Source organism: Chrysemys picta, chromosome 2 (genome assembly GCF_011386835.1).
Source record: "Chrysemys picta bellii isolate R12L10 chromosome 2, ASM1138683v2, whole genome shotgun sequence".
NCBI classification, from domain to species: Eukaryota; Metazoa; Chordata; order Testudines; family Emydidae; genus Chrysemys; species Chrysemys picta.
Genome location: NC_088792.1, coordinates 33509574 through 33526404, shown reverse-complemented (window position 1 = coordinate 33526404; position 16831 = coordinate 33509574). Strand labels below are relative to the sequence as shown.

The following is a 16831-nucleotide window of genomic DNA, read 5'->3' as shown; positions in this document are numbered from 1 at the left end:
CCACATTCTTATTTTCTTTTCAAAGCCCAGGCCCTGCTTTCCTAGTAATTTTCAGTTGCCATCCACACAGGCTTTGTTGTATAATTTTCAGGATGATTTCCAAACCAGAAAGGGATAGTTAGGGGAGAGGGAGGTAAGGCAAAGAAACGCATTCAGCTGATGCCTCAGAAATGCCTGGTGGGAGAGGGAAGGGAAAACAGCCTCTCAGTTGCCTGGATGTTTACAAACAGAAAGGTTAGGTTTAAAATCCAAAATAGCTATGGAAATTTTGATTTCAGCCTATACCTATAAAAATCCAAAGCCCTGTCCTCATTCTAACTGAACAGACAGTTGTTTCACAAAGTATTACAAGTGTGGAATAAAAGACACACTTACACAACGAAACTGAGGTAGCTACTTGTGTAAAATAGGATGTAAATTAACATTAGCGTCACTTGAGAGTCTGTGTCTAAGGCAGAGGAGGAAAACAACCATGGGGGAGACAAAAAGAGGGCTGTCCCATGTCTCCTCTGCCATGTCTCACTGGAATCACAGGGAGGTGTGTGTGGGGGGGGGAACTAGACTGAATGCTGGATGAGAATCAGCAGCACCAAATATTTTACACTCTGACAAGCTCAAGACATTTCAACAAACACTGTGGACATCTCTGTGAAACACTGCTGGTCGGGTCCTCCACTTGTGTAAATCAGCGTTGCTCCAGTGACTTCAGTGCAGCTACATGACTGACAGCAGCTGAGGATCTGGCCCTAACATGTTGTACCAGGAGAAATTACTCATCAGACGATAAACATTTCCCCCTGACTAATGTTATTGTACATCTCATGGCACGAATAAAATAAATTATTTGACTCTGTGAGGCCTGCTAACTGGAAACATTTCCCAGGGAAGCATTTCACAAGGATACTCTTCATAAACGGTTACCTCTTCAGCAACTCCAATACCATCCCCAGCTCCCAAGGATAATGTTCTCTCTTTGGTTTCAGGACATACATGGACACTCTCTTTCTCCCCTCCCCGCCATCACCTCTACACACTTCCTCTACTTTCCAAATACAATCAAGCTGTCCTTAGTTGCTCTCTTGCTGTGTGTGTCAGTGCCACCCCAATCCCACATTATCCCAACCGGCCATTTCCATGGATGCATCTCTTCTTTGTCTCTGGCACCTCTATATTTCTTGTCTCATGATATTCCCTTCTCCTCAGGCCCTCTCTTTCTGCTCAACCCGTGTTTCAGGCTTGCCTTTTGTGTGGTCCAAACTCCCCCTTTTTATCAGAATTATAAGTTGGAGACAGAGATGGGGTCCCAGTCATGGAGTTCAGCTCTGAGTGCACATTTCCTAAGGTTCAGGCGTTTCAGAGACAGAGCTATGCCCGGGTAGTGACAATGCCGAAGTTAGAGGCACAGTAGAAAACTTCTCGCCTCCTGACAGCCCCCCAGGACCCCTGCCCCATCCACCCCTCCCGCTCCCTGTCCCTTGACCGCCCCCAGAACCTCCACCTCTGCCTGCCCCCCGCTGCCCCATCCAGCCCCCCCGCAATTCCTGATGGGCCCTTCCCAGGACCCCTGCTCCATCCATCCACCCCTTTTCCCTGTCCCATGACTGCCCCCCGCCACCCCATCCAACCCCTCCTTCCTTCCTGACTGCCCCTCCGGGACCCCTACCCCCATTCAACCCGCCTGTTCCCCGCCCTCTGACCGCCCCGACCCCTATCCACACCCCCGGCCCCTGACCACCCCTCTGAACTCTCCTGCCCTCTATCCAACCCTCCCTGCCCCCTGACCAAGCTGCCTGGAGCACCAGTGGCTGGCGGCGCTACAGGCACTCTGGATCAGGCCGGGCCCTGCAGCTGCGCTGCCCCGGGAGCTCACAGCCCTGCCACCCAGAGCATTGCGCTGAGGCTGCGAGGGAGGGGGAACAGCAGGGGAGGGGCTGGGGGCTAGCCTCCTGGGGCAGGAGCTCAGGGACCAGGCAGGAGGGTCCTGCGGGCCAGATGTGGCTCGCGGGCCGTAGTTTGCCCACCTCTGTTCCAAATGCTGGTGTCTTTGCAGACTGTTGGCCAGATTCTCCACTACATTGCCCAGGTGAAAATAATTGCACAGGGGGATGAAGTGGGTGCAAAATGCTGCCAAAGCAGAATTCTCCACTTTTACAATTGTGGTAGCATTTCATACTCCCTATGCCCTGGTGTAAATGACTTCACCTGGTGCAAGGCAGTGGAGTCTTAGAACCTTTATTTCACCTGCATGGCAGTAATTTGGCAGTTGCAAATCAAACCCAGGGTTGCTCTGGAGAATTGATAATCACGTTATTGGAGGCTGGGAAGGATTTCAGAAATAGTACTGGGCATATCACATGCCCCTGTCACTTGTGTGACATCACACTGGCAGCCTCATCTCAGCTTGACCTCAGGTTGAGCTTTCCATGCACAGACTACAGTAAGCAGTGAAGTGCAGCGACCACTGACATGACCCATTTTGTCGAATGAGGACATGGTGTCAAATTAAATTGTGGCTTTGTTGTAAAAGAAATCTTAAATAAATAAATAAAGTGAATGTCTTGCTGGTGAAAGTTGCTGGCCTGTCAGATTTTTAGGCTGGTGAGTGGGCCACCAGACAATAAAAGCCTGACCCAGCAAGTGAGAGGAGGGGCCACAGATCCTAGAAAATCAACTAATTGCTTGGGACAAATAATGAAAAAAAAACAAGGGTGGGGGGCAAGCCACGGGGTCTAAATAAGAGATCCCGTGAGCAGGGAGCCCTGAAGAGCGTCTCTCACTCTGAGGGTACATCTACACTACAGCGGGGAGTCGATTTAAGATACGCAAATTCAGCTACGTGAATAGCGTAGCTGAATTCGACGTATTGCAGCCGACTTACCCCGTTGTGAGGACGGCGGCAAAATCGACTTCTGCCACTTTTTGTCGACGGCGCTTACTACCACCTCCGCTGGTGGAGTTAGAGCGCCGATTCGGGGATCCCCGAGGTCGATTTCTACCCGCCGATTCAGGCGGGTAGTATAGACCAGACCTGAGAAGGATCCCAAGGAGTCAGTGAGCATCACCCAGAGGAACTCTGCCTGGATGTGTGCTCAGTCAAGGGACAGGAAATAGAGAATTCCACCATCCAGCTTCCTCCTTCTGGACTGATGGATGGTCACCTGGGCCAGTGTCAAGAGGAGGTTGACAAAAAGGCAACAGGAGTTTATGGGGCAATGGATGGGGAGTGCGTAAGGGAACAAGCGTGGGGGAAAGTGCAGCCAAAACTTGGGTAATCATTTTTGGAGGAGATGGAAGAAAGTTGCCAGTTTGATTTCCCTGGAGACCGAAATCCGGAGTTTCCTAATCTTCCATCACTCTACAAAGTTGCCCCAGCCCTGAACGGGTAAGGATAGTCTCTCTCCTTGCCTTTGCTGACCTCAGTCTCCATGTCCACTCAGTTCTTGGTCTCACTGCTGAGATCATCCATTTTATTGATGGACGTAACAGCTTTGTTGATCAGGGCGCTTGTCTATGAGGAACTGGACTGATACCTCCAGTTTATTTCAGATAGGCCACCGAACCCCTATCAAGTGGTGTCAGCTGACGTTGGCAGGGCTCATACTAATTACTTAGAGGACAGTCTTTGTCCTATTACCAATCCCTAATCGCTTCCTTTAGAAGGACACTACAAAATGTAGAGCACTGATATAATAGTAAGTGCATTGTGTTGCACTTTGTTTCCTCTCCAGTCCTAATCTCTCTGGGAGAGAAAAGGGGCAAAAATGAAAGCAGCTGTACTGAGCAGGGGTTTGTGCTTCCTCACAGCCTGAAAATGTCCAGCATTAGGCTGAAGATTTTGTTTTTGCACTATTAGTTCCGTAGCACCATGTCAATTGTGCAATGCTGTTGCATAGGCAGGAAGTCAACACAGACCCTGAAATGTGAGATGCGATTGCCCTTAATTTAATGTCAGTAAATGGTCTCTTTTTATACTCTGGACACGTCACTGGACTCCAGCTCCCATCTCTATGAATTAAAGAGGTTGACAGTGTTCTCAAGGGTTAAATTTCAGCAGGCAGTTTAAAGTTGCCACACATCTTGGAAGAGGCTGTACAATGGCATATTTCCTACTGACTCTCATGCACAGAGAGGTGTAGGAACCAGCCACAGAGACTGAGACAGAGGGTTACAACCAGGCTAGGCTATAGCAACATCAATATTATGCTAGTTAAATAAATTATCCTAAAATCTGCTTCAGCCATCAGTGAATTATCACTGACTACACTGCATAAAATACTATTTCCTTCCTTCCTTTCCTAGTTAGGGATTACATAAAAAGGAGAGATTGGTTAGGCTACACCCTAAGTGAAAAAGCTCAGCCCAGTCCCCAGATAACATTTCTCCTTTCCAGACTACAACATACTAGTGTTTCAGTATCTTGCTCTATATAACCCCTAGAATATTTCTAATGATTTATGTTGTTCTTTCCAGGGGAGGGGGAAGAAAAAATGTTGCTGCCTCTTGCTTCCCATCTCAGAGGCTCCACAAACATTACTTCCTGCAGCAACTAGGTGTTCCTTGGATTTTGCCCTTCAAGACTGACCCAACCCTGATTAGTTAATGAGATCTGACAAGATCACAGCATGGGGCAGTATAGCTGCAGGAAAAGTAAAGGTCATTTTGCAGTCATATTTTCCAAACTCAGGAGCATATTAGCATCAAACTCTTCTAGCATTTTCAGACAATACGGAAAGTTCAAATAGACGAGCAGCCCTGCAAACCTTTTTAGACAGAGTGCAGTCAGTTGTGTGTTTTTTGGTGGAGTTCCATTTGGATCATCTCCATGGTGTCAGGTCTATTAGAACCACAACATCTTGTGATGGATACTGAGGTGTTCATAAAACCCCACTGACATAATCCCCGTGTGGTTTTGTAATAAATTACTCGGTGGCTACGACAATCTGGCAATTTGCAGTGCTGTGCAGGAAACACAAGCACAAAATGGGCTCCTATTTAATAATAACAAGAGGTTATTTTTGCACAGTTTCGCAGCATCTGATTAGAACTGGAGGATCCACCTGCAACCTCTTTGTTAAGGGACATTGTCATCATTTACAGGTAACTATTGTCTTCTGTTCTTGATTCTGTCACACTACATCTACATGCAGATAAACCCATTGATTTGACAGTTACTTTTGGTTTGCAGTGGTGGAAGCAAGAGGAGAACTAGGCCCTCTGACTGTATCTCTGTATACGTTGTATTCTATTTTTATACTATTTGCTTCTGGTTATGTTAACCTAAAGAACTATCACTCTGTTTTCTTTCCTTATTAAAGCTAACTGCATGGGTGGTGGGTGGAGCCCCTCTTTGGGGGGCTAGCCCCCAGCTCCACCCCTGCTACCCACACCGTCCTCCCTCGTGGCCAGAGCCCTGATCCCCCCCGTAGCCAGAGTCCTAAGATCCCCTGCCCCCACTTCCCTCACAGCCAGTGCCATGAACCCCCCCACACACACACCTGCCGGAGGAGCCCTGGGCCAGCTGCAGCCACACCACGCCTCCTCTCCCCAAAGCCCCAAGCTGCCCTGGGGAAAAGCGTCTCATACGGATGAAGCTTTTCTTCTAAGGTGGCTGAGGGGATGATATGTGCTACTGAGCTTCCTGGGTTCATCAGTAATCTCTCTGGAGTCCAGGGAGATTACTGATGAACCCAGGAAGCTGAATAGCACATACCGCCTCCTCAGCTACCCCTGATCCTGCATGGGGCATAATTAGGGCCTGACCAAATTCACAGTCCATTTTAGTCAATTTCACAGTCGTAGGATTTTAAAAATAGTAAGTTTCATGATTCCAGCTATTTAAATTACACATTGTTGTAATTGTAGGGGTCCTGACCCAAAAAGGAGTTGTGGGGGGTTGCAAGGTTATTGTAGGGGGTGGTTGTGGTACTGCTATCCTTACTTCTACACTGCTGCTGGCAGCGGCGCTGCCTTCAGAGCTGGGTGGCCAGAGAGCAGCGGCTGCTGGCCAGGAGCCCCGCTCTAAAGGCAGAGCTACCACCATCAGCAGCGCAGAAGAAAGGATGGCATGGTATGGTATTGTCACCCTTACTTTTGCACTGCTGCCTTCAGAGCTGGGCTCTCAGTCAGCAGCTGCCACTCTCTGGCTGCCCAGCTCTGAAGGCAGCAGCGCAGAAGTAAGGGTGGCATGGTATGGTATTGCCACCTTTACTACTGTGCTGCTGCTAGTGGGGTGCTGCCTTCAGAGCTGGGCGCCCAGCCAACAGCCACCACTGTCCGCCCACCCAGTTCTGAAGGCAGCACAGAAGTAAGGGTGATAATACCACGAATCAACCTAAAAGAACCTTGCGACCCCCCTGCAGCTCCCTTTTGGGTCATGACCCCCAATTTGAGAAACTCTGGTCTCCCCTGTGAAATTTGTATAGTGTAGGGTAAAAGCACACATAAGACTAGATTTCACAGGGAGAGATCAGATTTCACGGTCCATGATGCATTTTTCATGGCCGTCAATTTGGTAGGGCCCTAGACATAATAAAGCAAAAACTTGCCCCCCAAACCCCACAACCGGGGGTCTGGTGGCAGCACCAGGGGAGGCTGAGCTGCCCCTGATCTGTTATACCCGCCACCCATGGCAAATTGTATAAAAGTCCCTCCGCTGTGGGTTCATTTCAGCAAAGTCTGGCAGCAAAGTGCTTTCTCCTTTAATTTAAAGAGATTTCCTATCTCCTGTGTGTTTGTAGAATTGTTTGGTTGGACAATATGCCTCTTGAAATCTACGTTAAATAACCATATGTAAGGCTAGGAGACAAATCCTCAGCTACACCAAGCTTACGCCACTTAAGCCAACTTTCTATTTCCCAATCCTGGGGTTGCTCGGGGCCACAGGAAATGCTCTACTGTCCAAGGATCAGCCAGAGTTCTCTGCCCTCTGTCTGGCTCCATCCTCTTCCACCTCTAACATGCCTCCTCCCCGCCTCCTAGCCCAGAGAATCCACAGCAGCCCATTTGGGATTGGTTTATGGTTCCTTTGCACTACTCGGGTGGTGCACAAGGGCCGAGGATCTACCACTAGATGTTTGCAGTAGTTAGTCTGGAGAACAGAAGGATTTCAGGGCAGCCAGATGTATTGTGAGTCTAATGAAATAATTGGCCTGTTTGAATAGCAAATACATTGGCAGCTCTAAAATGTTTTTTCTGGAATTTCTCTACAAGTTCCCTGAAATCTTGGCCCCGGCTTTCCGAATTGCTCCAATCACTCCAGACTTTGCTTGTCATTTGCAGACACTGGCCTGTTGATTTTTAAGACTTATTTCATAGATCCAAATCCTGGTCCCATGTAAGTAAGCACCATGTTTACAGGAGGCTGCCCAGCAACAGCCATCCGGTTCCCTTTGTTTGACCCTTTGACTTCACTCCTGTCCCTGTTATCTCATTAGTTGTCCCCTGGAATTATTTGGTTTCCAGGCCCTGTGGATCCTCCCCTTAGGCTGGGGGAGTGGGGGGAGTCCTTTAGCAGTGGGCGGGCCAATAGGAACAGCTGGGGGCAGCCACAGGATAGGGGACAAGACTCCATGACATCCCCATGGACCCGGACTCCAGTGGGAGAACCACACACACACACCTCAGAGGCATAAGACCTCAGCAGACTCCTCCCTAGAGCCATGGGGCAGAGGGAGGAAGTGCAGCATTCCTGAAGGTAGAGTCAGCCCCCAGAGCATAGGACTGCCCAACATAGCTGGGAGCAGTAGTAGTTTTTTTTCCTATGGCATGTGCTATGGGGTAAGTACATACTATTTTTGACTGTACCTATTGAGGGGTACTTGGGACTTATGTATAGCTAGCACAATTGTTCCCAGGCAGTGTTGCCTGGAGGCTTGCAAGGAGTAGGCAATCGAGTCTTGGAAGAACACCAACAAGAAACCAGATTAGATGCTTTTAAAGTAGCTCTGCAACAAGTAATATCCACCTCATCCTTCCCTAGCATCCCCCTGGACCAGGGGTGGGCAAACCTTTTGGCCTGAGGGCCACATCTGGGTATAGAAATTGTATGGCGGGCCATGAATGCTCACAAAATTGGGGTTGGGGTGCCGGCTCTGGGGTGGGGCCAAAAATGAGGAGTTCAGGGTGTGGGAGGGGGCTCCAGGCTGGGGCAGAGTACCGGGGGGGGGGGGGGAAATCAGGGCTCTGGCTTGGGGTCCAGGCTCTGGGGTGGGGCTGGGCCTGAGGGGTTTGGGGTGTAGGAAGGTGCTACGGGCTGGGACCGAGGGATTTGGAGGGCAGGAGGGGGATTAGGGCTGGGGCAGGGGATTGTGGCATGGGGGGGGTGAGGGCTCTGTATGGGGGTGCAGATTCTGGGGTGGGGCTGTGGATGAGGGGCTCAGAGGGCAGGAGGGGGCTCTAGGCTAGGACCGAGAGGTTCGGAGGGCAGGAGGGGAGCAGGGGGTTGGGGCGTGGGGGGGAGGTGGCTCAGGGGTGCAGGCTCCGGGTGGCGCTTACCTCATGGGGCAGGAGAGGTTCGGAGGGCAGTTCAGAGGGCAGGGGGTTGGGGTGTGGGGGGGAGGTGGCTCAGGAGTGCAGGCTCCAGGTGGCACTTACCTCAAGCAGCTCCTGGATGCAGTGGCATGTCCCCCCTCTGGCTCCTACATGGAGGAGGCTCTGCTGTGTGCTGCCCCGTCTGTAGGCGCCGCCCCTGCAGCTCCCATTGGCCATGGTTCCCAGCCAATGGGAGCTGCGAGGGTGGCACTTGGGCCGGGGGTAGCGTGTGGCGCTCCCTGGCTACCCTTAGGCGTGGGAGCTGGAGGGGAGACATGCCGCTGCATCTGGTTGCTGTGCGGACGGCCCCCGACCCTGGTCCCCGGCTGGAGCCCTGGAGCAGGGCAAGCCCAAGACCCCACTCCCCAGTGGGAGCTTGAGAGCTGAATTAAAATGGCTGGTGGGCCAGATGCAGCCCGTGGGCCATAGTTTGCCCACCCCTGCCTTAGATAGTAAAATGCCATTCTCAGTACAGTAAAGTACAGTGGTGACATTTACATATCTGACTGACTATTTGGGTCAAAATATCACAGCCCCACTAAAAATCCAAATTCTTATTATTATCTATTATTTGTATTAACATAGCACCAAGGAGCTCCAGTCAAAGATCAGGGTCCCGCTGTGCTAGGCACAGTACAGACAGAACAAAAACAAACAAACAAACAAACAAACAAAAGTCCCTGCTCTAAAGGGCTTACAAGCTAAGTAAGAGTCATCAGACCACTGGTGGATACAACAGGCAGATAGGGGGAGCACAAGAAAGCAATGAGACAATACAGGTCTAGCTATTAGCTAGGTTTTTTTGTAAACATCATGTTAAAGAGAGTTTTTAAGGAGGGATTTGAACAAGGTGGCCTTGCAGATGTTTATGGGGAGTGTCTCCCATGCTGGAGGGGCAGAATGGGAGAAAGCACAAAGGTGTATGGTTGAAAATGTAACAAGTAAGTGATGAAGGCTGGCACTATTGGCAGAACAGAGATGGGCATGAACAACTCAATAGTGCATGAGATGATAGCTAGGGTGGGGACAGCCATGAAAGGCCTTGCAAGTGAGAACAAGTTAACCTGTACAAAATACTAGTTTTACACATAGCCCTGCTCAATAGAATTGTATTCCAAGGGTTCTGATGATATAACAATAATCTATGGCACCATGACACTCTCTACACTTTCCCTATTCTCCCCCTGTCCTCCCTCCCCACATATTTAATTTTACTGAAGCCTGGTCTACACTTAGGTCAACATAAGCCACATTAAGTTGATCTAATAATGTATGTGCCTACACTACGCCCTGGTCTACACTACGAATTTAGCTGCGTTAGATTGATTTAACCCTGCACCCGTTCACACGACGAAGCCATTTTTGTCGACTTAAAGGACTCTTAAATCGATTTCTGTACTCCTCCCCGACGAGGGGATTAGCGCTGAAATCCACCTTGCTGGGTCGAATTTGGGGTAGTGTGGACACAATTCAAAAGTATTGGCCTCCGGGAGTTATCCCAGAGTGCTCCATTGTGACCGCTCTGGACAGCACTCTCAACTCCGATGCAGGGGCCAGGTAGACAGGAAAAGCCCCGCAAACTTTTGAATTTCATTTCCTGTTTGGACAGTGTAGTGAGCTGATCAGCACAGGTGACCATGCAGTCCTTGAATCGCAAAAGAGCTCCAGCATGGACCAAACGGGAGTTACTGGATCTGATCGCTGTTTGGGGAGACGAATCCGTGCTATCAGAACTCCGTTCCAAAAGATGAAATGCCCAAATATTCGAAAAAATCTCCAAGGGCGTGAAGAACAGAGGCTATAACAGGGACCCACAGCAGTGCCACGTGAAACTTAAGGAGCTCAGGCAAGCCTACTAAAGAACCAGAGAGGTAAATGGCCACTCCGGGTCAGAGCCCTGACCCCCAGACATGCCGCTTCTATGATGAGCTGCATGCCATTCTAGGGGGTGCCCCTAAAACCATGTAATGTTAACAGCTTGGTTCACCATGAAAGACTCTACCCATTGGTCTCTAAAATGTGTCTTTTTAAATACTACACTCCCTTTTTTCCTCCCGCAGCTGCAAATGTTTCAACGTTCCCCATATCATCTGCATCCCAGAGGCTAGCGAAGATTAGAAGGCAAAAAAAATGCACTCGCAATGAAATGTTCTCTGAGCTCATGCAGTCCTCCCACACTGAAAGAGCCCAGCAGAATGCATGGAGGCAGACACTGTCAGAGTGCAGGAAAGCACTAAATGAATGAGAGGACATGTGGCGTGATCAAGATGATAGGTGGCATCAGCATGATGAGAGGAGGCAGGATGCAATGCTGAGGCGACTAGAAGATCAAACTGATATTCTCCGGCGTATTGTTGAGGTGCAGGAAAGGCAGCAGGAGCACAGACTGTCGCTGCAGCCCCTGTGTAACGAACCGCTCTCCTCCCCAAGTTCCATAGCTTCCTCACCCAGACGCCTAAGAACGCGGTGTGGGAGCCTCCAGGCACCCAACCAGTCTACCCCAAAGGACTGCCCAAGCAACAAAAGTCTGGCATTCAGTAAGTTTTGAAGTGCAGTGTGGCCTTGTCCTTCCTTCCTCTACCACCCCACCTGGTTCTTCCCTTCTCCCCCACCCCTCCTGGTTCTTCCCTTCTCCCCCACCCCTACTGGGCTACCTTGGCAGTTATCCCCCACATTTGTGTGATGAAGTAATAAAGAATGCATGAATTTGAAACAACAATGACTTTATTGCCTCTGCAAGCGGTGATCAAAGAGGGGGGGGAGGGCGTTTGGCTTACAGGGAAGTAGAGTGCACCAAGGGGGCGGGTTTTCATCAAGGATAAACAAACAGAACTTTCACACCGTAGCCTGGCCAGTCATAAAACTGGTTTTCAAAGCTTCTCTGATGTGCAGCGCGCCCTGCTGCGCTATTCTAACCGCCCTGGTGTCTCGCTGTGCATAATCAGCGGCCAGGCGATTTGCCTCGACCTCCCACCCCGCCATAAACATCTCCCCCTTACTCTCACAGAGATTGTGGAGCACACAGCAAGCAGTAATAACAATGGGCACATTGGTTTTGCTGAGGTTTAACCAAGTCAGTAAACTGCACCAGCGTGCTTTTAAACGTCCAAAGGCACATTCTACCAACATTCTGCACTTGCTCAGCCTATAATTGAACAGCTCCTGACTACTGTCCAGGGTGCCTGTGTATGGCTTCATGAGCCATGGCATTAAGGGGTAGACTGGGTCCCCAAGGATAACTATTGGCATTTCAACATCCCCAACGGTTATTTTCTGGTCTGGAAAGTAAGTCCCTTGCTGCAGCCGTTCACACAGACCAGAGTTCCTAAAGATGCGAGCGTCATGTACCTTTCCCGGCCATCCCACATTGATGTTGGTGAAACGTCCCTTGTGATCCACCAATGCTTGCAGCACCATTGAAAAGTATCCCTTGTGGTTTATGTACTGGCTGCCTTGGTGGTCCAGTCCCAAGATAGGGATATGCGTTCCGTCTATCGCCCCACCACAGTTAGGGAATCCCATTGCAGCAAAGTCATCCACTATGACCTGCACATTTCCCAGAGTCACTACCCTTGATAGCAGCAGCTCAGTGATCGCGTTGGCTACTTGGATCACAGCAGCCCCCACAGTAAATTTGCCCACTCCAAATTGATTCCCGACTGACCGGTAGCTGTCAGGGATTGCAAGCTTCCAGAGGACTATCGCCACTCGCTTGTGAACTGTGAGGGCTGCTCTCATCTTGGTATTCTTGTGCTTCAAGGCAGGGGAAAGCAAGTCAAAGTTCCATGAAAGTGCCCTTACGCATGCGAAAGTTTCTCAGCCACTGGGAATCATCCCAGACCTGCAACACTATGCAGTCCCACCAGTATGTGCTTGTTTCCTGGGCCCAGAATTGGCGTTCCACGGCATGAACCTGCCCCATTACCACCAGGATGTCCAAATTGCCAGGGCCTGTGCTTTGAGAGAAGTCTGTGTCCATATCCTCATCACTCTCATCACCGCGCTGCCGTCGCCTCCTCGCCTGCTTTTGCAGGTTCTGGTGCTGCATACACTGCAGGATAATGCGCGTGGTGTTTACAGTGCTCATAACTGCCACGGCGATCTGAGCGGGCTCCATGCTTACCGTGGCATGGCATCTGCGCAGAAAAAAGACGCAAAACGATTCTGAGCCGTTGCTCTCACTGAGGAGGGAGGCCTGACGACATGTACCCAGAACCACCCACAACAATGTTTTTGCCCCATCAGGCATTGGGAGCTCAACCCAGAATTCCAATGGGCGGCAGAGACTGCGGGAACTGTGGGATAGCTACCCACAGTGCACCGCTCCGTAATTCAACGCTAGCCTCGGTAGTGTGGATGCACTCCACCGACTTAATGCGCTTAGTGGGGACACACACAATCGACTGTATCAAATGGATTTCTAAAAAAATTGACTTCTATTAAATCAACCTAATTTCGTAGTGTAGACATACCCTACTACCATGTCCCTTCTGGCAACCTAAGTGGCCTGTAAATTTGACTTCTGTACTCCACCTCTGCAAGAGGCATAGTGCTTGATTCGACAACCAGGGGTTGACATGGGGATCGTGTAGACACTGAGTTGTTTAATTCGAATGAATTGGCCTCCTAAAGGTGTCCCACAGTGCTCTGCTGTAACCGCTCTGGAGAGCACTTTCAACTCCACTGCACGTCAGCCAGGTACACAGGAAACAGCTACTTCCTTGTTAAAGCTCTGGGAACTTTTGAATTTTCATTTCCTGTTTGAACAGTGTGGAGAGTTCGCCAGCCCACCTGATCATAGAAACTCAAGGTGGCAAATGCACTCCAGCATGGAGTACACAGGAGGTGGTGGATCTTATTGCTGTGTGGGGAGAAGAGTCTGTGCAGGCAAAGCTCCGATCCAACAGAAGAAACACTGACATCTATGCCAAGATCACACAGGGCATGGGGGAGAAGGGCTACACCATGACACACAGCAGTGCTGCATGAAAATAAAGGAGTTTCCACAAGTGTACCAGAAGACAAGGGAGGCGAACAATCTTTCTGGTTCTGCCCCACAGACAAGCTGCATGCGATTCTCAGCGGCAAACCCACGACTACCCCAAAACACTCTGTGGATACCTCCCAGTAGCCCCGGGCTACCTCGAGCAACAATGAGGAGGAGGAGAAGAATATGAGGCAGGCAAGTGGAGATCCATTCTCCCCAACAGCCAAGAACTGCTTTTAACCCTGGAGCCCATCCCTTCACAGGACCAGCTGTCAGCGGAGCATGATGACGAGGAAGACCCCTCTGGTAAGTGCACATTTCCAATCAAACTGTAGGGGTTACATGCTATTATTTTTTATGTTTAATCTGAACAAAAGAGTAGGTGGCCAATTCAGCTAAGCAGAGATGCTCTCCAAAAAAGACTGTTTATGTGCACGGGGATGGCCTGGGAATCCTCCATGGAGATCTCTAGGAAGCTTTCATGGAGGTACTCTGCAATCCTTTGCAGAAGGTTTCTGGCAAGGGATGACTTATTTCATCCACCAGGGTAGGACACTTTCCCATGCCCTCCAGTGTTAACTCTGCTGGCATCATTGCAGCACACAGCATTGCAGCATAAGGACCAGGTCTGTACCCAGACACTTGCAGCATCTGCTCCCTTGCCGCCTCTGTTACCCTCAGGAGAGTGATTTGCATAGGGTCACCAATGGAAAATGAGGGAAGTTTTCAATGCTAGCCCTTAAACCACAAACAATTCAACAAGTAATCCACCCCTGTTTGGTGAAATCTGGGTCACACAACCACACTTTCCCAAACATGCTGTGGTTGTGGTTGGAAGGGATCACTGTGTATTGCAAGCAGCATTGAAAAAAAAAGGTGGAGGGTGGCTGCTTCTTGTTTGACTCCCTTCCCTCCCCCCAACCCGGTGCCACTTTTGTAAAAAACAAACCATTGCGGGGCTTTACACTGGTGCCTGTCCTCACAGGCTGCTAGGGGAAAGAGGGCTTTACTCAAGTTCCTACCTGTGATCCCAAGGATGTCTTCATAAAAGCAGCAGCACAAGACCTCTCTCCCATGCCTTGTGGCCTTACTCACCATGGTTGGAGCAGCAAACCAACTCTTGCAATAGCTAATGGATGTGATTACGTTGTGACTTGCAGTGAAGTGTATTGAGGGGGTGTTTTTTTAAATGAAAAAAGTTAATCTTGCACCAGAAACAATGTATGCACTGTCAATACTACCCTTGTGATTTGCATTCCTTGCAGCTGAAACCTTGTCTGTCAGCGCATCCTCCACACCGGGACAGAGACTTTCCCAGATTAGAAGATGGAAAAAGAAGCCTCAGAAGGACATGTTCAATGAGTTAATGCACACCTCCAAGAGTGACAAAATGGAGCTCAGAGCATGGAGAATTACACTGTCCGAGAACTTGGACATGGACAGGGAGGACAGGAGAGCATGCAGGGAACAAGAGCATGCTATGCAGGAAGAGATACTGCAGATTATGAAGGAGCAATCAGACATGTTGAGGCATCTGGTTGAGGTTGGAAAAGGCTGCTAAACGTTAGAGTCCCTCTGCAGCCTATGCTGAGCCTTCTGCCATCATCGCCCAGTTCTATATCCTCTTCCCCCAAACGTCCTATGAGGTGGTGGGGGGAGAGGAGAAGGGGAGAGGGAAAGTTCGGTATCCCTTGCACTCAAAACCAGGGGAGGGTACAAGGACCAGAAGGCACTCATTCCCACACCTTTGATTGTTATTGCAGTGCATCTATAAGCAAGCTTTCCTTGTTTCTCCCCCCAAAGTGTTATCAGCCCTTTTGTCTCAAGTTATCTTACTTTTCTTTGCTGTTTCTGTGGGTTTGTGTGCATAATAAAACTTAGCGGATTGAGGGGGAAACGTTCTTTATTTATTCAACACACGGTGGTTGGTGGGGGTGGAGTTTACAGGGAAGAAAATACAATGGAGGGGACAGTTTGATAAGGAACACCACAGATACGTGTCACATTACTCTGGCTTATTGCTGAAACTGGTTTTCAAAACCTCATGGAGACGCAGAGCCCCTCAATGTTCTCTTCTTATTGCCCTGGGGTCTGGCTGCTCAAAATTGGCTGCCAGGCAATCTACCTCAACCCCTCACTCCAGCAGAAACTTTTCTCCCTTTGTTTCACAGATATTATGGAGCACCCAGCAGGCAGCAATAGCAGTCGGGATATTGCTTTTACTGAAGTCTAACCTAGTAAGCAAACTACACCAGCGACCTTTTAAAACGTCCAAAGGCACATTTAATCACCATTTTGCACTTGCTCAGCCTATGGGTGAACTGCTCCTTACTGCTGTCCAGGCTGCCAGTGTACAGCTCCATGAGCTATGCGAGCAAGGGGTAGGCTGGATCTCCCAGGATCACGATTGGCATTTCAACATCAACAATGGTTATTTTGCAGTCTGCAAAGGAAGTCCCTGCTTGCAGCTTTCTGAACAGACCTGTGCTCCTAAAGGTGCATACGTCATGCACCTTTCACTGACATCAATGTGGGATGGTAGGGAAACGGCCCCTGTGATTCACCAGTGCTTGCAACACCATTGAGAAGTATCCCTTTCAGTTTATGTGCTCTTTGGCAAGGTGGTCTGGTGCCAAGATAGATAGAACTCATATCCCTATCACCCACTGCAGTTAGGGACCCTTGTCATGGCAAAACCATTCACTACGTCCTGCACATTGCTCAGAGTCACTACCCTTCTTAGCAGAAGTCTGTTAATGGCCCTGTGTCACATTCTGTACCTTGTGGGAACAGTCTACACCCCCGTGTTCATCTTTATAAAATGATTGTGTGGTATCCAATGCAAAGTTTGTCATGTTGGATGTCTTCAGAAGGCTCATGATGCCCTGAGCATGGTTGTAGGTTGTATAGTAATGTTATAGGTTATAATTTCATGTATATAGTTCTGAGGCTGAAAATGTGTCTTCATGGCTTAAAATAAGTCCAGGCAAAAACTCTCCAAGAGCAGAGGGGCAGTTCACACCTCATCAGGGCATGTATGGGACAAACCCAGCCCAGCCTCACAGGAACAAAGGACACTGGCCTAGGCAGCAACAAAAGGATCTGTTGGACACTCCCGTGAGTCACCCCCCTTTCTTTGGTCAGTTTGGGACTGCAATGAGGTAATGCTCACCTGACTCTGAAGGGGGAGTGGGGAAAGCCAAGAGGGAAGAAAGAACATGATAAAAGGGAGAGATGTTTGCCATGCTCTTCCTATTCTTCCACCTTCATCTACAAACATCACCACCAAGCGACTAAAGCGCTGATCGAAGGGGA

At 49.5% G+C, this 16831-nt stretch overlaps 1 protein-coding gene across 1 annotated transcript in view; it reads right to left on the bottom strand.

Moving 5' to 3' along the window:
• Nucleotides 1-8794: 8794 nt before the first annotated feature.
• Nucleotides 8795-16831, bottom strand: part of LOC135981276 (uncharacterized) — a 43635-nt gene continuing 35598 nt past the window's right edge. The window contains exon 2 of the mRNA XM_065582911.1: nucleotides 8795-12665. Within this exon, the coding sequence (XP_065438983.1) occupies nucleotides 11365-12267 (903 nt within the window). The 5' untranslated portion in view covers nucleotides 12268-12665 and the 3' untranslated portion in view covers nucleotides 8795-11364. The remainder of the gene's footprint in view (nucleotides 12666-16831) is intronic.